Consider the following 22,069-nt stretch of genomic DNA (forward strand, 5'->3'; position numbering starts at 1 on the left):
AGCCTAACCAGCGTAAGATATCATGGGTTTTAATCCACTTTTATAATTTCCCAGCTATATTATCTTGGGCAGGTTAGTTGACATGAGCTTATTTGCTCTTCTATAAAATGGGAATGCCAACAAGGTGGTTGTAATAAATACATAAATAAGAAAGTCTTACTATTTTAATCATTTTACCTCACTTATTTATCTTTTTTTTTTTTTTTTTATATTTTTATTTATTTGACAGAGAGAAATCACAACTAGGCAGAGAGGCAGGCAGAGAGAGAGGAGGAAGCAGGCTCCCCGCAGAGCAGAGAGCCCGATGCGGGGCTCGATCCCAGGACCCTGAGATCATGACCCGAGCCGAAGGCAGAGGCTTTAACCCACTGAGCCACCCAGGCGCCCCTCACTTATTTATCTTACTCATTCTTTTATCATGAACCCTTAAACCCTATTGCCATCTGCCTTCTGGATTATAGACAGGTTTTTTTGTTTTGTTTTTATAGTTTAAATAATTTGCTCAAACCATTTTGATTCATATATATTCAAACCTGTGCCTCTTATGAATGGACTTATCAAAAAGAATTAGCTGAACTCAGTTTTAGAAATACAAGGAAATGATTGGGACACCTGGGTGGCTCAGTCATTAAGCATCTCCCTTTGGCTCAGGTCATGATCCTTGGGCCCTGGGATCAAGCCCCACATCGGGCTCCCTGCTCAGCAGGAAGCCTGCTTTTCCCTCTCCCACTCCCCCTGCTTGTATTCCCTCTCTTGCCGTCTCTGTCAAATAAATAAATAAATTAAAAAAAAAAAAGGAAATGATTTTGGAACATAAACTATTAAAGATAAACTTTCTATACTGGGAAGTTCTGAGAACTGAGGTTTTGGCACCGTGTTAACTTACTATAGTTTTTTTTTTTTAACCCATTTTAGAGAACACATGTGAGCGAGAGGGGAGAAGGGAGGAGGGAGAGAGAGACTCTCAAGCAGGCTTCACACCGAGAGGAGCCTGATAGGCACCTGAGACCATGACCTGAGCTGAAACCAAAAGTCGGATATCCAATCAACTGAGCTACCCAGGCGCCCCTGCTATAGTTTTTGATGTGGCACATGCTTTATCACATTCCTTCATTTGCTGTCCCTTTTACCCTCTCTCCTTTGATTTCAGCTACTTCCTCTTGCTTAATTAGAGAAGCATTTAAACAGGCTCAAGGTGGGGCACCTGGGTGGCTCAGTGGGTTAAGTCTCTGCCTTCCGCTCAGGTCATGATCCCAGGGTCCTGGGATGGAGCCCTGCATCGGGCTGTCCGCTCAGCAGGGAGCCTGCCTCCCCCCACTCTCTGCCTACTTGTGATCTCTGTCAAATAAATAAATAAAATCTTTAAAAAAAAAATTAACTGGCTTAAGGCTCTTCCATCTAAAAACACTCAATCACACAGCGCCTCAGTCCGTCATGCTCAGAGCAGAGAGAGTCTGAGTTTCTCTTTCCTTCACCTTCTGCTTCTCCCCACCATGTTCTCTCTCTCTGGAATAAATCCTTCCCCCGCTTTTTAAAAATATTTTATTTATTTAACAGAGAGAGAGATCACAGGTAGGCAGAGAGGCAGGCAGAGAGGGGGGAAGTAGGCCCCCTCCTGAGCAGAGAGCCCGATGTGGGGCTCAATCCCAGGATCCTGAGATCATGACCTGAGCTGAAGGCAGAGGTTTAACCCACTGAGCCACCCAGGTGCCCCCCACCTTTTTTTAAAAGATTTTATTTATTTATTTGAGAGAGGGAGAGGGAGCAGCAGACTCCCTACTGAGCACAGCACCCAACTCTGGGCTCAGTCCTGGGGCTCCAGGATCATGACCTGAGCTGAAGGCAGACGCTTAATCCACCAGGCCACCCAGGCACCCCTCTGGAATAAATCTTTTACATAAAAAGATAAAGATGTTGGGGTGCCTGAGTGGCTCAGTGGGTTAAAGCCTCTGCCTTCGGCTCAGGTCATGATCCCAGGGTCCTGGGATTGAGCATCGGGCTCTCTGCTCAGCGGGGAGCCTGCTTCTTCCTCTCTCTCTCTCCCTGCCTCCCTCTCTGCCTACTTGTGATCTCTGTCTGTCAAAAAAAAAAAAAAAAAAAAAGATAAAGACGCTTGGGTGGCTCAATTTGTTAAGTGTCTGACTCAGCTCAGGTCACAATCTCATGAATCATGAGATGGCGCCCCCACACTGGGTTCTATGCTCAGCAGGGAGTCTGTTTAAGGATTCTGTCCCTCTGCCTCTCCCCTACTCTCTCCCAAAATAAATAATAAATCTTAAAAATAAATAAAAACACTCAACTTTTTACACAAATGCCTTTACAGATACTACCTCTTCACAAATTGAGTTACTTAATGAATTATACTCATTTTCTACATTTTCACGTTTTTTAAAAGTTTTTTATTCAAGTAATCTCTTCACTCAACATGGGGCTTGAACTCACAACCCCAAGATCAAGAGTCACATGTTTCTCTGACTGAGCCAGCTAGGCACCCCCTCATTTTCTACATTTTAAAACATGAAATTAGGTTGTAGTGACGTATAATTTATATAATAAATATACCCACTTTAAATGTGCAGGTCAGTGAATGACAAGTGCATACATCTGTGTAATAACCCCATGAAAAGTATAGAACATTTCCATCAGACCCAAAAGTTGCCCTGTGCCCTTCTGTCGTCAATTCCCCTTCCCCACCCCTGGTGCCAGGTAACCGCTGACCTGTTGCTGTCAGCATAAATTAGTTTGGCCTGCTTAGGAATTTCCTCCAAATGCACTCCTATAGTATGTGTTCTGGAGTAGGCTTCTTTTGCTCAACATACTAATTTTGAGATTAATAATCCGTGTTGCATCATTTTCTGCATTTTTCACTGCCCAGTCATCCTCAGTCCACTGTAGTCTGGTTTCTGCCCCTCCACTCTACCTGAACTGCTTTGCAAGGTTACAAATGACCTTCAGGTCACTAAACTCAGTGGATCATTCCTTACCTTGCTTGATCTCTAGGAAGGACTTTTTGTTTTTGTTTTTTTACTAAACTCTACCCCTATGTGGGTCTTGAACTCATGATATCGAGCTCAAGTGTTCAATGCTTTACTTACTGAGGCAATTGGGTGCCCCTCTAGGAAGCATTTGACACTACTGACCATTCCTTTCTCTTGGCTTTGATGACATCACATTCTTGTTTTCTTCTCTTGTTCTAGCCATCTGTCTTCAGTTTACTCTCCTGCATGTCCCTAATATGTTTGCATTCTTCAGGTTCAAGTCTAGGTTGTTACCTCACACTTGATATGCTTTCCCTGGGTGAAATCACCTCTACTTCCCAGGCTTCAATTATCATGAACAGGCTAAGTCCAGTCCAAGCCCTCCTCTAGCCCTCTATGTCCAGCTGCTTCAAAGACAACACCACTTAGATGATTCAAAGGCATTTCAAATTCAAAGCATCCAAAATGGAACCTCATCATCTTCCCCTATAAATCTCCTCTGGTATTGACACCTGTACTCAGTTGTTCAAAGCAGAAAACATGGTCATTCTTGACTGCTTCCTCCTTCATACCCTCAGTTAAATAATCACTGAATTAATTAGATTCTACTTCCTAAGAATCCCCTGAATCTCTCTAATACTCTAGTCCAGGTCTCTTATCTCTTGTTCCTCTTCCCTGAACCACTTGCTTGTCCCTTGTAAATGTAGCACATAAAGGCACAAATTTGGCTTCAGGGCACTTGCCAGTTGTGTAGGTAATAGCTTTGGATTGAAACTGAGCTACACTTTTGGTGGGTTTGTAGGGTTAACACAAAGTCTAGGGCCCACCAAGGTAGGCACTCTAAAAAATCCGCATCCACTTGAATCTAGAACCCTGAAGTTCACCCTCAAAGATGAACTGTAAGTAAAAAAGTCCTTAACAGATTCTTGGCCGATTTTTTAAATCATTTTGGTGGTCAAGAGGAATTGAGGCCTTGAACCTGTATTACAGTGGTCCTTGACTAGTAAGGTCTACAGTTACCTATCAGAAAAATAAAAAGCTCTGGAGGAAGAGAGCATCATATCCTACTTAGATTTGTATTATTCCTGTATGTAACTTTTTTTTAAAGATTTTATTTATTTATTTGACAGACAGAGATCACAAGTAGGCAGAGAGGCAGGCAGAGAGAGAGGAAGAAGCAGGCTCCCAGATGAGCCAAGAGCCTGATGCGGGGCTCGATCCCAGGACCCTGGGATCATGACCTGAGCCGAAGGCAGAGGCTTTAAACCACTGAGCCACCCAGGCGCCCCTGTAATTTTTTAAAAAGATTATTTATTTATTTATTTGACAGAGAGAAATCACAAGTAGGCAGAGAGGCAGGCAAAGGGAGAAGGGGAAGCAGGCTCCCCACTGAGCAGAGAGCCTGATGCGGGGCTTGATCCCAGGACCCTGAGCCCATCACCTGAGGCAAAGGCAGAGGCTTAACCCACTGAGCCACCCAGGCACCCCTCTTATATGTAACTTTTCAAAAATATGGCTCAACATATAAAGATAACCAGACATACAAGAAAACAAAGAGTCCATGAGTGAAAACCAGCAGAAACAACAGGCAACAGAAACAAAACTACAAAAAACTTCAGATAATTGGATTTAGCAAACTCAGATTACAAAACAATATGTTCAGTAGCGTCAAAGAATAGCCAGGCTTGGGGGCGCCTGGGTGGCTCAGTGGGTTAGAGCCTCTGCCTTCGGCTCGGGTCATGATCCCAGGGTCCTGGGATCGAGCTCCACATCGGGCTCTCTGCTCTGCGGGGAGCCTGCATCCTCCTCTCTCTCTGCCTGCCTCTCTGCCTACTTCTGATCTCTATCTGCCAAATAAATTTAAAAAAAAATCTTAAAAAAAAAAAAAAAAAGAATAGCCAGGCTTGGAAATTTTATCAGGGAACTAAAAACTATTAAGAAATGACATAGTAGACTTGAAAAAGAAACCCATAAAAGTTCTAGAACTGAAAAAATAAATAATTCAATTGATCTATTTAACAGCAGACTAGATACAGCTGAAAGGAGACTAATGAACTATCACATTTGTCAAAATATCAAGAAGACAACTTGGCAAGACAAGGTAGAAAATGAAAAAACTAAAGAGATACAGAGGTTACAGTGAAAACCGTCTAATAAACACTTGGAGTTTCAGAAGTGGATGAGTAAGAAACAATATTTAAGAATAGCTAAACAGTGGGGAGGGGGGACGGGAGAGGGTGGTGGGGAAATGGACATTGGGGAGGGTATGTGCTATGATGAGTGCTGTGAAATATGTAAACCTGGCGATTCACAGACCTGTACCCCTGGGGATAAAAATACATTATATGTTTATTAAAAAAAAAAAAAAAAAAAGAATAGCTAAACATGGGGCACCTGAGTGGCTCAGTTAACCAGCCAGCTCTTGATTTCTGCTCCAGGTCATGATCTCAGTGTTCTGGGATCGAATTTCACATCAGGCTCTTCATTCAGTGGGAAGTCTGCTTGGTATTCTCTCTCTTCCCCTCCCTCCGCTCCCCCCGCCCCACGTATACACTTGTGCTCTCAGAATAAATCAATTGATCTTTAAAAGCTGAATGAGAGGCTCCTGGGTGGCTCAGTGGGTTAAAGCCTCTGCCTTTGGCTCAGGTCATGATCCCAGGGTCCTGGGATCGAGCCCCACATCGGGCTCTCTGCTCAGCGGGGAGCCTGCTTCCCTTCCTCTCTGTCTGCCTCTGCCTGCTTGTGATCTCTGTCTGTCGAATGAATAAATAAAATCTTAAAAAAAAAAAAGCTGAATGAATCCTAAAAGCAGAAAAAAATTAATCCACACCCAGATACATCATAGTAAAATTGCAGGAAACTCAGAGTAAAAAGAACAGAATTTTAAAGCAGCCAACTATCTGCAAAGGAGTGACAGACTTCACAGGAGCAATGGAAGGTACAAGGCAAAAGAAAGGTGGAATGAACATGCTGAAAGAAAGTAAATTCAAACCTAGAATTCTATACCCAGTAAAAATACCCACCTAGAATTAAGAAAGGGAAAAGAAAGATCGTTTCCGATCAACAGGAATGGGACAGTTCCCCATTAGCAGACCAATGTAAAAGCAAACTCCGAAGCAGATTAGGCAAACTTCTGTAAAAAGCCAGATAGTAAATATTTCAGTCTTGCTGGCCATACAGTATCTGTCACAACCACTCAACAATGCTGTGGTAGTGCAAGTGCAAAAGCAACTAGAGACAGTAAATGAATGAGCCTGGCAGTAGTCCAATGAAACTATTCAGAAAAATGGGCAGTGGGCTGGATTTGGCCTGTGGACTGTAGATTGCTGACTCGTGTCCTAAAGTTTAAACTTCAGACAAAAGGGAAATGATCCCAGATGGAAAGGCAGAGATTCCAGAAGGAATGAAGAGGAAAAAAAGTGGCAAATGAACAGTATATGAAGTTTGGTTTTAAAGAACATAGAACTAAAACGCATGGTAATGGGTATATAACTTCAGGAAAGGTTAGTTGGAGTTAGTTTTCTAAGTTTTTTGTATTATCTGGGGGAAGTGAAAAGGTACTGGTTAAGAATGCCGATTATAACTTTTAGGGTAACTACTAAAATAAGAATAAAACTTCCAAACTACTAGAAGGGGGAAAAATGGAATGATTAGAAAGCAGACAGAAAAGGAGAGAAAATTGAATAGATGAGACAAATAGTCAAAATGAACTTCAAGCCCAAACATGAGTAATTACATGAATATAAATGAATAAATTCAATTAAAAGTGAATATTGGATTAAATAAAAAGAAAAACAAATGTATGCTGTTTTTAAGAGACCCATTTAAAATGTAAGCAACCAGAAAAGTAGGAAGTAAAAAACTAAATTCTCTTCATTAACACATTATTCAATGTGTGGCTCTACTTTCCGCCTAAGGATACTGTCTCATACTGTATGTATGTATATATACTATACCTCCCTCTAGGACAGAATAATCTCTACACTTTTATTTTTATTTATTTATTTAAGATTTTATTTGACAGAGAGAAACACAGCGAGAGAAGGAACACAAGCAGAGGGAATGGGAGAAGGAGGAGCAGGCTTCCCATGGAGCAGGGAGCCGGATGTGGGGCTCAATCCCAGGACCCTGAGATATGACCTGACCTGAAGGCTGATGCTTAAGGACTGAGCCACCCAGGAGCCCCAGTACACTTTTACTGTAAATTGTTTTCAATGATATTAATAGTTTTGGAGTTGTTGGAATTTTGAGTTCTTTGAATAATTGGAGAGAAACTATTTTGTCAGTTACAAAAGACAACGTAATTAAGAAATTTTATTGGCCCAATATGCATTTTAGTTATTTACTTATTTTTTTTTTCTTCCAGTAATCTCTATACCCAATGTGGGGCTTGAACTCACAGCCCTGAGATCAACCTCTGAGTCAGCTAGGTGCCCCTTGGCCCAATGTGCATTTAAACGGATCTTGGGACTACAACTATGACTTTGTTTTTTTCTTGCTAATAGATTATAAGTTCCAGGTTGATGCACATAAATTAAAAAAAATATTTTTATTTATTTGACAGAGACACAGCAAGAGAGGGAACACAAGCAGGGGGAGTAGGAGAGGGAGAAGCAGGCTCTAGGCCAACAAGAGAGCCTGATGCCATCCCGGGACCCTGGGATCAGAACCCAAGCTGAAGACAAACGCTTAACGACTGAGCCACCCAGGCGCCCCAACGCACATACATTTTTTAAAAAAAAAGATTTTATTTATTTATTTGACAGAGAGATCACAAGTAGACAGAGCAGCAGGCGGAGAGAGAGGGGGAAGCAGGCTCCCTGCTGAGCAGAGAGCCCCAGACCCTGAGATCATGACCTGAGCCGAAGGCAGAGGCTAAACCCACTGAGCCACCCAGGCGCCCCGCACATAAATTTTTAATGAAAAAATGTTAACATTACTTTTCCAAGTATCTAGGAAGTACCTATATCTTATTTTAAGGAATTAATATTTTACGAATAAGTCAAAATATCAAGCTCAGCATTTTCTGTTAGCTTATTTAGTCCTCACAACAATGTTATGAGGTATGTGTGTTTAGATCTATAAATACGAGATTAAGGAATAAACTGCTTAAAGTTCCAGTTAGCAATCACTCAACTAAAATTTTAAATCCAAGGTGATGGCAAGCTATGACCACACAGGCTTTTTTCCCCCACTGTCAATGCTGCTGATACACTGAAAAGGCCTTATTCTTCAAACTTATCTTTTAAGCAGGAATGAAAAAAACTTTCTACAAGATCACCCTTCCTGAGAATACTGCTTAATTTTTATAGTTCCAAATTTAGACTAACAGCTTCCCGTTAAAAATAATCATAATCAGTCTGAATGGGTTAGATCATCTGTTTCCTAGTGTGTTAATTTCAGGTGATATTTCCTGAACTTGATTTATCCTGATGGGGGGGGGGTGCTGTTAAGCCTCTATGCATAGAGGAAGGGAAATGACCCGGATTTCACAGCTCCAAGGCTCCTTTTGGAGGTCAAGGCAGCCGTGGGGAAATGTGGAGCGTATTCTGGGTGGGCCCCTGAAAACGAGTTAATTGGGCAGTGAATAATCATTAGAAATACGCCTCTATTAGCTACTAAGACTGCTAACCTCAGTCGAACCGACGGGCAAGGTCTCCACCTACTTTCGACTCGGGGTAGCCCTCTGGCACATTTGCTAATCTGGGCCTCTTTCGCCAGCACAGCGTAGTGCCGCGCAGCCCTGGCCCACTTGCAGCTGGTAGCGTGAGGTTTGGCGCCTCGGGCGGATCCGGCTCGAGGGTCGTTTGATAACCAGAGTCTCGCGAGATCTGTGGGAAAGGGGCGGGAGAAGCTCGCGTGCACGCGCCCCAGAGCCGTTAGGGTGGAACCTCTCCCGGGCGGGGCGGGTGGAGCAAATACAGTTGGACGCCAGTTGGTGGAGCCCCCGCGGGAAACAACTAAGCGCGAGGAGCGTGCGCGCTCACGTCGCGACGACGGTGGCGGCGAGCGGCGTCAGAGCTGGAAGGGGGGGCTGACGGCTTCTGGCGGGTGGCGGTGTTGGAGGCGAGAGCTTGCTTAGCCCGTAACGCTTCTATCCCAAGAGCCGACGGAGAGTGAGGGAACGAGGGCTGCTTTCGGGGGCTGCTGCCTTCTACTTACACATCGTCGTGAGGAGCGCAGCCGGGACTCTCCTACAAGCCCTGCGGCTCCCTTTCCACACGCCTTGAGGCGGCGGCGGCGGCGGCAACTGAGACAGCGTCTCACCTTCCCCCACCCCTTCCCCTGTCCCCCCTGCCCGAGAGGGCCCGGTCTGCGCCCCACCCCCGCCCGCTCGCTACGCCGCCGCCATGTCGGCGCAGGCCCAGATGCGCGCAATGCTGGACCAGTTGATGGGCACCTCCCGGGACGGTAAGTGTCTGCCAGTGCCCTGGGGGTGGGGGAGGGGACGGGGAAAGCGAGGGGAAGGGGCTCCACGGGCGTACCTGGGCTTGCGTGTGTGGCTGAGTAAGGGGCTCCCAGATTGGTAACACGAGGTCCCGGCTCCCGTCCCATCCAATCAGGGCTGGGCAGGCGGGCTTGGGGGGCGGTGACCGAGCGGATTGGCGGGAACTGCTGCCAATGGGGTCAGGCGGGGCCTGGAGGCAGAAAGGAGAGTTTGAGATTCAATGTTGACTTGTCTGGGACGGCAGAGCCCACGTCTTTCTTGGCGTAGTCGGTCATCCCGTTTTGTGGTTGATTAGGTACCGGTGAACCGCTAAGGCCTCCTCCCCCTGAATTCCTTAACCCTGAGCTTTGGGATCATCCCTCGCCGCCGCCCTCCAGAGCATCCAGAGAGAATTGCCCCACCCCATCCCCCCGCCCCTTACCTGGGTCCGGAGAGAAGCTTCACTAGGAATCCAGTCCCAGAAGTGCACTCTCGATCCCCACAGAAACAATCCTTATGGAAAAATCTGACCCAAACCATGGTTTCTTGAAGTGGGTGTGTTTGGCCCCATTTTGTGAAAAGAAATGTTATGGCTTGTTTTTTTCCGAGAGACCTCCATTTTGTTAGAGAATTTAATAGAAGCTTTGTTCAGTAAATACTGACAAATCTTGCATGTGCCCCAAAATAGAACCATTTTGAAAATGTGGTGCCCAGTGAAATAGAATTGAGGGAAACAACGGTCCTTTTAGGCACTTAGGTTAGAATTTGTGTAGAAAATTACTAATTGCTGATATTTTTGTCATAAAGAGAATTTCTAAAAAAAGATGAAATGCTTTTGTTTTTTGGTGATAATGTATTATCAAATTGAGCTCAAATAATGCTAATACGGAGGAAAGGTCTAGTTCAGTACTTTCTTAAAAGCAAAACACTTGCTTATTTTTATGTTGCTTGTTTAGCAGATCGTTTCTTAGCCATTAAAGAAATGCTTTTTTCTTGAAAAGTTACTTAAATTGCTTGGCGTAAGAAAAAAGGCACACATATTTTTAACAGTTGCTCTTGTAATTTTCTTGAATACTTTGCAGCAAAATATGTGAGTAGATTAAAAAAAATGTACTGAATTGAGGTATTTTTCGCAGTGCATACAGAGAATGGCTTTTCAGGATTCACAGTTCAGTTTTCATAAAAGTCCATATTGGGAATTTGCCTTCATAGGACGCACAGACAAATAGGTGGAGGTGTGGCAAACCTACTTGTGGTTGTGTAGAGAGGAGGGGAAAATTGGGAAGGAAATGAATTTTGTGTAGTAAACACTTGAAAGTTAACATTAATTAAAAATGCCCCTGGAACTTTTTTACCTGTTCATTTTTCACTGTTAGAATGGTTATTTTATAACTGCAGCATATCTTAACATTGCTCCTTTTCCATAATGAAGACCGTATTGGGAAGGACCTAATTCAGGATTTTAGCTGACAGAGTAACTAATTTTTGTAATAAAAGTAAGGAAATCATTTAAGATTTTACATGAACCTTTTAATCCTAGATGGATACCATTTTTGGTACCTTCTGCATGGATTGAATTTTCTAATTTCACTGGGAGGGTAGTTGGATCAAAGTAATTGCTGTCACCTGATATCACCTGATACATTTCCAAATGAGGTAGCCAATCTAGTATTGCAAAGCTACATTAAAAAATATATATATATATATAAATATATTCTGTGTGTGTAGTCAGCAGAAACATGGATTTCTTAAAATCCATTCTGCTTTGTATACAAATAAATTTACATTTTTTATGTGTATGTTACCGAATTTTTTTTGCCTCCAGACTAAGAGGATTTACCAATGAACTCATGTTAACGAGTCCACGATATTATTTAGCTGAAATGACTGGATTTTCACTGCTGTGTTGGGCCAGAAGTAAGAAACCTACTACTTTGAAGGAAAAGAAATGAATGTTTTTTTAGATACCCATATTAGTTCTTTTATGTATACAAGATAAGAATCAGAACATTCTTTTCCTGACCAGATAATGAGTTTACAAATTTCATCTTACGATTCAGGACCTTTAAATAATTAGGATTGTTGTTCTTTAGCATACAGTCAACTTCAAGTTATCCAGGGGTAGGAGAATACGTTCCTGAATAACACCATATAATTTTAAAACCATAAAATGGAAAGCTTTGTATTGGACGAAGGAACAGCTTACAGGGAATGCTGTTGGGTGTCTTTGGCACTAGAGGTGGAAATGGGGATCCAAGAGGTGGGAGAGAGATGGAAAAGGTAGGTAGGGGAGGGTGTGTTCAAGGCAGTTCTGCCCCCCCCCCCTTTAAAAAAAAAATCATCCCAGAGACTGACTATAAAACAGCTACTGTCTTCTGGGATTGTGTGACTCAAGGTTGTAATAACCCCTCCTCAACCTCTAGTGTCCTGTCTCTGAGGGAATCTGAAGTGGCACAAGAGGCCTAGGGCACTGGGAAAACTTTGTTTCCCTTTCACCTCCCCCTCTCCTCCACCAATAAAAATATTTATTCCTTCTTCCCTTCTCCCAACTCAGTTTTTATTAAGTTCCTTTTTAAGCCCTTTGGAGATGTAAGTCTATTAAAAGTACCTTATTTTGAGTTACTTAATTCACCTAATCCTATAGATTACCTAATCTTTATTGAAATTCTCAAAAATAGGAATTTTAGTGTCAGGGAAATGGAGAGGTAATTTTGGATCACTGGGCACTCCCAGAAAGGACAGTCTTGGGTGAGTGGTGGAAGTGGGGGGCGTTGGACAATCAGAGGGCAGCATGATGGTGCTGGGAGGCTGGGCAGGGGGATGACCAGGTGGTGGGAGAGGAATGCATAAGGGTGGTGGGAGGGCCAAAGACAAACTTTGCCTTCTTTGCAATTTTGCCTAGGGCCCTGGTGGTGGCAACCGCCTGTGTGCCACTGAAAATCGTGCCGATGCCTGGCATACTGCATAAATGGAAGCAGGGTACCGCGTGAGTTGAAACATTGGTCACACTATATAAAGTTTGTATATGTGAATCAGTGTAACTCATACCCATGTAACTGGGGGTCTGACTGTATTTGGATCTTTCTGATAAGGCATCATGGGCTAAGGAAAAGAGCCCTGGGCTGAGACTCAGGAGACCTGGTTTCTAGCCCCAGCTGTACCTCTAATTGTAACCTTGGGTAAGTCACTTAACCTTTTTTGCCTCAAGTTAAATCAATAATCTGTTAAATGGGAAACCAAATAATTTCCTATGTTACACTCAAAAAATGTTGAAAAATAAGTATATTTTAAATTTTTTTAGGAGAGAGGAACCATAAGTAGATATAAATTAGTATGTCATTTTATCTGAAGTTTGAGGTAAATTAAACTTTATAAATACCTTTTTGTTGTAGTTGTTGGCATTAGTAGAAGGGAGAGGGATAATTTTTTTTCCCCTAAACATAGTCCATTTGAAAGGAGGGAGGATCAGCAAAGGAGAATTCAAGCAGCAATTTGAGAATTGTCTATGTGACAGTTGGAGGAACTCAGTGTCCTTGCACAGACTAGTTATTTTTTCTGAGTTTGGTTAATTGCAGGAATGTCCCTTAGCTAAAGCTTTTGCCAGCAAATAGACTTTGGTTATAAGCCTCTGGTCCTGACCCCTGAAAGGCCTGGCAAGGTGCAAGGGATAGGAATTAAACAAAATTGAGGGTATGAATTTAGATTATATCCTAAGTTTAGAAACCAGGGAATTTAGAGAAGTAGTTTGAGGACTCCATTATTTTTTAATTACTTACAACCTTTAAATGGCAGAGATCATCTTGGAAAGGTTAAAACAGACTGGGAATGACAATCATCCCCAACATCTCCCCTTCCTCTAGTTCGTGTTCCAAGCGACCAGTGAACTAATAGAATGTAGAAAACAGAATAGAATTTTATTGCAGCATTAGTTGCCCATTACGGTTAGGGAATGTCTAGGGCAAGTTAAGGCTTTCAGATAATTATACCTATTTTTGAGGGTAATCCTTCTAAACATACAGTGATGTGTTTCCTTAGTTAATAGAGTACATTTAGTCATAATTTATCAGTTACATTGTATAGTAGTTTTGTAGAATGTAAAATTAAAAGGGTACTACTCATCCTAGGAGGTAACCAGGAAAATAAGAGTTCAGTAAATCATTTACTTGTTCCTAATATAAGTTTAGTGATACGTAACTTGAACCTGTAGGATAGTATGACATTGCTGCCTTTCTGCAAAATAAATCATTGAATCAAAGATAGAAGCAGTGTTATCTTCAGTGGATTTTCTTCATAAAGTCATCTTTACTGTAATCTGTGTTTCTTGACTTGTCATCAACATTGAGAGCATTTTTTTTTAATTTTTTTCATTAGCATAATGAGCCATATTTATTTCTTGGTCAGTTGTAAACCATTCTATTCCACTTGGATTGTTCATTATAAGTGAAGGAGGCATAGCCTTTAATGTATAAGCATACATTTTAAAAAATAATAATGGGGTATGTCTTACTCCAGAGCTTGTAATTCTTTTAACTTAAGAAATTTTGGCAAAAATAAGGTTAAACAGTAGTTGAACATCAGGCTAAATAAGAGTTCTACTGAATATTTGACTTAGAGATTCAAAACACTGAAAGCCCTGTTAACATCCATACGGTGAGCCTGTTTTAAACAAACTTTAACTCATTTTACATTTTGAACTCTGAATATTTCTGTCTGCAAAACAGCCCAGAAAACAGTAACGGTATCATTTCATGTAATCTTGTTTTCTTCTTGGATTCTCTACAGTCACGTTTAGCTTTCCTCAAGGAAGCCTGTGCTTGTGAGATATTCTTTTACTTTGGGTAAAGAGATAAATGGAAACCAAAGAAAAATCATTTTGTTTATCACTACATAAGCTCTGTAAGCAACAAATAAATGCTTTGATTTGGATAAGATGTTACATGAGGAAAAATGGTGGGGAGCTGCACGTTCAACATAGGTAGGAAAGGTGTCATGGATCATGGTCTTTGAATGAGTCAGATAGTGGTGTTGAGTACTCGGTGGTTTATACAGACATTAAAGCTTGAAGTTGCTAAGAGTTCAGGCAAGCAGTGGGGTTGCAAAGATAGGTAGATGGCTTAAAACTGAAGGTCACCTAAGTGTGGGCAAAACTAGATCAGTGAGGCAAGTGCTCCTCAAGGATGGAATTCTAGAAAGGTACATGAAGTGGGTTGAATCCTACAAACCTGGGGCTATTAGTATAGTCTACAAGGAAGTATAAACGATTATTTTAACCACTCAGTCAGTCAACTAAGAAATTGTAGACAAAGAAGATGAAGAAAGTTGGAACATTTTGCTGGAGAAGGAATGAGGGAGTGAGGGTACAATTTCTGACAGGAATCTTGTGAATTCACCTGTGGAAAAGTCATTCTGTACCTTTTTGGTTTAAATTCTCATGCGGTAGTAGCCACTAGGGTAGAAATTGGAAGCAAGGCCAAAATACATCAGTTCATCAGTTTTTGTAAGGTGACTGAGGTTACAGAGTAGTTTTGTAAAAACTGAATAAATGTATTTTGCTCTTTTAACATGGGCTAGCGAAAGGAGTCTTTTTAAAATTTTTTTCTAAGAAAAAAAAGCTCATTAGGTAATGATCCATATGTTCTAATTTAGTTGTGAACCATGTGCATTAATGTTTGACCTGTGTGATTCAACATGAAAAGAATTTAATCAGATGCCCTTGCTGAGTCTTTTGTCATGTCTCCTGAATGCATGGTAAATTGTTTTGTTTTTATCTTCTTGAGACTTCAGTTTTCTCTTTCAGAGTAAAACTTTCCAGAGTTTTACCTTTCAATAAAATAAGTTGGATATTAATTGGTTATTATCTATGGGATACTTAGCTGTTCACTGCATCTTTATTTTGTCCTTTTACTAGATTATATAGTATACCCTTTTTTAGTTATTTGAAGGTATATTTTAGATCAGGATTGGTACTGTGGCCCACCTGCTTTTTGTGAATAAAGTTTTATATGAATACAGCCATGCCCATTTGTGTACCTACTGTCTTTTGCTGCTTTGCCTTGAAACAGCAGAGTTGAGTAGGTGCAAGAGATGTCTATAGCTGGCGAGTTTGAAATATTTGCTGTCTGGCCCTTTAGGAAAAAGCTTGTTGACCACTGTTTTGGTGAGTGATTCTCAAAATGTGGTCCCCAGACTTTAGCATTACCTGGAGACTTGTTAGAAATGCAAATTCTTGGGCTGACTCCAGAAATTCTGGGGATTGGAGCCAATAATCTGTGATTTAAACAACCTTCTAAATTACTCCGATGTGCATTAAAAGTTTGAGAAACTCTGTTCTAGATAAGTGTTTCCCAAGTGTTCATCTCACATACTACCTTGACTATTTTTTAACCCTATTTTCTGTTTATTTAATATTTTCTAAACATAAACTCACTTTCTAAAAACTTAATTTTAAAATGAAAATTTATGTCACCAGAAAAATACAAATGGGAACAACATGATCTTTTTTTTAATATTTTTTTTCAAGATTTTACTTATTTATTTGACAGAGAGAGGGAACACAAGGAGGGAGAGTAGGAGAGGGAGAAGCAGACTTCCCGCTGAACAAGGAGCCCAAAGCAGGGCTTGATCCCAGGACCCTAGGATCATGACCTGAGCCAAAGGCAGACACTTAACGACTGAGCCACTCAAGCTCCCTAGCAACATATTTTAAGAGATAAAACTTAGACTCAGAAAAAATCAAGAAAAAGCTTAGACTCTGTTGTCACACATGCTAAACATTACCTTATTAGAGGTATGGACTTGATCATGTACTTTTAAAGTTAATCCTGATAAATAATCACTAAATGATTCAGTGGTACTTAAAATGTTGGTGAAATTCTGTTGGTGAAATTGGATAACACCTAAAATCATCTTTTGTATAAATCTCATACTTTGGAAAATACTGTTCTAGTGAAAGAAAAAGCTGTTTTAACTACATACCCAAGCCCTGAAGTAGAAATGACCAAAAGAAGCACATACCTGGGAGATGGAGCGATCTAGAATCCCTAGAGAGGTTCATCTAGCCCTCAAGGGTGAAATTACTTCATTTAGCTTGAATTCTCTCCTCCTCAGTAGTGTTTTGGCCAATGGTAGCCAGCAGTTCTGCAGGACTTCACCAACCTGTTTCACAACAGGCATGTGGAAAGGTGCCTGGCTCTGGGAAAGGCTACTTATAAAAGATTAACCCCTGGACTAGAAACTGTGGGTGAAGTGGCTGTGGTTTTACCTTGTGGATAGGGGAACAGCAGGACAAGCTTGCTAGAACAATAGTTGATTCTGGAAACCATGCGGTCGTATTTTGAGAAATTCCCATGTTGTTTTACTTGCCTCATGGTATTAAAGGGATACTTCCCTGGGCATAGTGTTCTCTTTATTTACTGGCTGATGTGCTTTAGGGTATAGTAATTGTTAATAGGAATAGAATCTTTCTTTTCCTGAATATCCCCAGGTTGCTGATTTGCTTTAGTTACTTCTTTTCCTTAGAGATTATGGACACATTGGTTTCTGTTGTCTTTTGTATCTGCAATAAAGTAGTGATATAGGACTCTAAACTGACAGGCTAGTGGGAAATGAAGGTTTACACATGAACAATTATGTTTATTTTTAATTGATGAATTCTATGATGTTGATTATATGGGTGTAATTTGGCAAAAACTTAAAAAAATGCAAAAGACTATCAGACACCTATAGGAGTGAACAAATGTTACTATGTTCAAACTAAAAACAAAACAAAATATTACAAATGAAGTTCTTCTGCTCCGCTTCACAGTCACAGTTCTTTCCCCAGAGGCCATCCTAGTGAATTTGGTGTGTATTCAGCGTGACACAGTATTTCTGCTGTGTTGTTTCAGTAGTTGCAAGGCTCAGTCTCCTTCATTGTAATCTGTTTTTCATTTTAACCTCCTTTATCATTGAGTTGTCTGTCACTTCTGTCCTTTGATATTCTCACTTCTTTTCTTATTTCTTTCCTTCACTATTTTTTTTGCTTTGGGGAGGCTCCGCTTAGCTTTTTTTGCTATAGCCAGCTGACGAGAATTTGTCTTTTTGATAAATCAACCAGTCACTTTCTTTTTGGCTCTTTTCAGCTATTTCTTCATAGCCAGAGATAGCTTTCATTACTTCTGGTTTTGTGTATAGAAAGTTCTGGATGATAGAAGGCACCAGATATTCCCAATATAAGTGTTACTGTATCAGAATTGCAGCTCTGCAAGTAAGTATCAAAATGGAAAATTTAGCAAGCTGCAGCTTTTTAATGACCATCTTTCCTTTCTGACATATATCATAAAACATATTCTATATAATCTGCTTTTAGAACTTCATTTTTAGGTAACAGTTTATTCAGGCTTTCTCTTAAATCTGAAAGGAGAAGCATGTTGATAGATATCCCAAAGCGCCATTCCACCACCAGCCCTCCTGTGGCCAAGAGTCTTTGTGTAATGAGAGAAGATTAGGGGTGGAATAGAACCCTTGGAATGTAGCTACTTTAGTATTCCTGTTCTCACATCTCCATCACCATTCTGTTAGTTCTTAAATATCCTGTAAGCTTTTTCACCTAATAGCCGGGCTTTTCCTCTGTCTCATTGGTTACAATTCTGTTACATGGATTTTCTTTTCTTTTCTTTTTCTTTTTAAGATTTTATTTATTTATTTTTGACAGAGAGAGACACAGCGAGAGAGGGAACAGAAGCAGGGGGACTGGGAGAGGGACAAACAGGCTCCCACTGAGCAGGGAGCCCAGTGTGGGGCTCCATCCCAGGATCCTGGGATCATGACCTGAGCTGAAGGCAGCTGCTTAACGACTGAGCCATCTAGGCGCCCCTACATGGATTTTTATAGACAAGTAGGCTGGTAGATTTAAAAAGTTACTTTAGCATTATTAATCTTTGATCATATTCAGTAAGAATGAACTTGTTCTAGCAGTTTCTACAATGGGCATTGCAGCTCTACAGTGGGCATTGCATGGGTTTGTTTTGGGGGTGCTGATAGGGGTAATAGTAGTACTTATTTGTGATTATAAACCTATAGAACCCTATGGAAAGATTAAGAGGGATAGCTTTCTGGACCATATAGTACCCTTATTTTTGCATTTTCTGGGGGAAAATAAATTTGCTACTACTTACTTGGTATGACTTTGTAAGTTCTGTTAGATAGAAGTGACTTAATTTGGAAGGGACAATGCCATAATTGGTTTTTCCCACTGCCACCTTTGAGTACTCTTTTTTTTCCTTACGTAATAAATACATTCCTGAAAAGTTTGATATGTATCACCTTGTGTTAACTGTTTTAAAACCCCTCTAGTCACAATATATTAAGACATGGTAATGAGTCATTTTACAAAACAAATTGTATACTTTCAACTGTATAAATATACAGTGGATTAAACTAAGTGTGTAAACAATACATGGAGTAATAGGTTTTTTTTTTTAAAGGATAATTACAAATGCATTCTTAAAGATGAACTTTAGGCTGAATTCTAAAGGAACAGCAAAGGTAGGTGGGAGAAGTTAGTGGAGTTGATGAGAAACTTTGAGAAGTGTGTAAAAGTAATCACATGGGTTTTTCAGTGTAGCAGTCACGGTGCAGCAGGAATCTCCTTCTTTCACCCCTGAGGACAAGGGCTTCCTGGGACAGGCTTCCTGCCCTGTATGAGACTAGAAATTGGCCACCAGTCTTTATAGAGTTTCTGTGTTACTATGTGGACTCAGTAGCTGATGTATTACAAGAAGTGGTAACAAGGGTGAAACATTTCTCTGCATTTGATGATTCCGAGGGCACAGGGAAATGAGAAACTAAGCTATCGGTATATACCTCTTTTTCTTGCTCTGCTTTCCTTTCACTAAAGGGGTATGGATTTTACTTCAGAGGGAATGTACCTATCCTGTCTTAACCCAGTGGTGACACTTGGCTCCTAACAAGTGTACCTGTGGGGAGGGGTTTGGTTGTCACATTGGAGAATATGGGAGGGCTTTCTCTCTCCTGGCCCCATTTATAAGCCAGGGGTTGCTTCCATTTGCTTTGTGTGCTATTGAGTTTTTTCTGTTCTCCCTAAGCTAAGCTCTAAGCTAATTCTATACAAAAGAAATACTAATTAGTTGTTTTATAAATTGCTTGCCTTAATGCCTGATAATATGCAGTAAAATAAGGAATTCCGCATACCATTATATATGTCAAATATTACAGAGTTTAAGGTTCTTTTAATTACAATACTAAACTCAGTTCACTTTTGCTTAGCCTTCACAGTTGTTGATCACATAGCATGGTCATCCACTCACAGCTTAAAAAAATACAGGGAGCATCGGAGAGAATGGGTAAAGTAAAATTTTGATGTTTTTAAAATAGCACCTAAATCTATGAAAGTTTATTTGATTTATTGTTTGTATGGGAGGGAGAGGGTGGGTGGCACTGGGGGGGGGTGGGTATTGGGAAAATAGCATGCACCATGTAAAATGATGTCAGATACCATCTAGGCTGAAGTTTTAAGTGTTAACTACTACTGTTTAAGTCAGTTTCAGAAGAGGCAGGACCATAAAATAGCGGTGTTGGGATTTACAGTGGGCTTATTTTTCCCTCCCAACAAACTGAAGTGGATTTTGAGCATAGCAGATTTGAGTACATTCTGGGCTGGAGCTGCCTTTTTAGAGTGGCGTATCTGTATTCTCCAAGTGAAACTGCTTCAGTACCATGTTAGGTCCTGTTAACTCATTGAGGAACCTTGAGAGGAATTATACGCATTCCAGTTTTTGTTGGTATACTTGCAACTCAGGTGTTCCCAAATACAAATTACAGTATATGAAACTCATGAAGGTGTTGAACCAAAGAGAGAACAAAAGAAAGTTGTTACTCTGAAATTAGTTGCTTAGTAGTAAATATTAACAGAAATTTTGATGCTTCTATTCAAATGAAGAACACTTTGCCTACCAAAGTTCCAAATCAAGTTACGAATTCTAAAAAACTTGCATTGTAGTTATGTACAAAGCCTAATTAATAATTGTAGAGGTTACAGGGCAGAGAAACCTCCATGTTTTTATGGGTAGGACATTGTATTGCTGTTAACTCAAATAACTTTGTTTAATCTCTGTCCTGTTATTTTTAAACTTTTAAAACTTTGTTTACACTAAAAATCTGGATTGAAGAAAAAAATTAAATCTGATTTTACTCAGAAAATACTATTCTGGCCCTAGCTTTGCTATTCTTCTACACGTAGCCATTTGCAAAGCCAAATTTGACTTGGAGTATTTACTATTCCCTGTATCTTTCTGCCTACATAAGCTTTGTTAAAGATAATACTCCAGTTTGAAATGTTCTTCTTTCCTGTGGTCTGAATCCTCTATCTTTTCTTTAAATTTTGGCTTCTGCTTTTTGTATGAAGCCTTTTCTAACCTCTCCATCCTTCGTGGCCATTCTACTCTTAGAATTCCTAAGTACTACTGTTAGAGACATCCATTTGGCTCTTGGGTCATGCTACCTTTATTACTTGTTATTTCATTTAACTGTCCTATTTCTCTGTCAACATCATGGACTCCTTGAAGGTAGAGAGCTTGTAATTATATGCCTATTTGTAACCCCATTGACTAGCACAGAGGATATGTGCACTAAGAGGTTTGATTCTATCATTTGGATCCAGTGTTAGTGTAAGAGGGTAACTTTTTTTTTTTTTTTAACTCAGGTTATTTTTATATGAACATGTGCCCAGAAAATCCAAAGATAAAATATTTGAATTCATAAAATAATTCTTTTTATTAAAAGATTTGGTTCATAATTGTTTTCTATTAATTGTAGTCTGCCCCCCCTCTTTTTTAAAATGGGCGCTGTTTTACCTAGTTTCTTTTGAAAAACATGGTTTGGGCCAGATACCTTGATAGAAACCAAAATTACCAGTATTTTTATTTTAAAATTCGTTGTTGGTTTAGCTAAATAATGCGTTTCATGGCATAAGCCCAAATAAGTTTATTAAATACTGCATGGTAATGTAGCCAAATTATTTTAAGATGTTAACCTTAAAGTCTCTTAAGTAAAACTTTAAAAATACCAATTACCAGATACTTAGTTGCTAGTCCATCTTGGGATATTTCTGCATCTGAAATTATTAGCGGTTTTATTATTTCTTGGTCTTAGAGGTTTTTGTAACGTGTAAGCTGATATTTGATAGCTGTATTTATTGTGTTTGCAGTTATCAAATGTTTATAGAGCAAGCACTCTTTTTAAAAAAATATTTTATTTATTTATTTGACAGACAGACAGAGAGATCACAAGTAGGCAGAGAGGCAGGCAGAGAGAGAGAGGCCCTGCCAAGCAGAGAGCCCGACTCGGGGCTTGATCCCAGGACCCTGAGATCATGACCTGAGCCAAAGGCAGACGCTTAACCCGCTGAACCACCCAGGAGCCTCTAGAGCAACCACTCTTACGCAGTGAGAAGTTACTTTAAAATGCTTCTTGGCATTTATAGAAATACTGCTTTTCGTAAGAGTTCAGTAGGGATAATGTTTGCTAAATTCGTATTTGGAATTGTTTATATTGTACCTGATAGCTGTGTCTTCAGGGCACATATATCTTAATGTTAGACTTAATGTTGTGATTTCTGAAGCAAAAACAGTCACCCTACTTCATAAAATGTTAGATTAGTAAAACT

The 22,069-nt window shown here is 40.3% G+C and overlaps 1 protein-coding gene across 7 annotated transcripts in view; it reads left to right on the plus strand.

Annotated features, from left to right (window-relative positions):
* Positions 1-8,880: 8,880 nt before the first annotated feature.
* LOC308352374 (putative RNA-binding protein Luc7-like 2) overlaps positions 8,881-22,069 on the plus strand; it is a 62,399-nt gene continuing 49,210 nt past the window's right edge. For 2 of the 7 annotated variants that reach the window (XM_080818612.1, XM_080818613.1), the window contains exons 1-2: positions 8,964-9,389; positions 12,308-12,391. In XM_080818612.1, coding sequence (XP_080674738.1) covers positions 12,354-12,391 — 38 coding nt within the window. In that variant the 5' untranslated portion in view covers positions 8,964-9,389; positions 12,308-12,353. Of the gene's footprint in view, positions 9,390-12,307; positions 12,585-22,069 lie in introns of those variants that run through there. The other 5 variants (XM_080818616.1, XM_080818617.1, XM_080818614.1 and 2 more) reach the window with 5 other exon arrangements.

The sequence above is a fragment of the Martes martes genome (assembly GCF_963455335.1).
Source record: "Martes martes genome assembly, chromosome: 11".
Lineage (NCBI taxonomy): Eukaryota > Metazoa > Chordata > Mammalia > Carnivora > Mustelidae > Martes > Martes martes.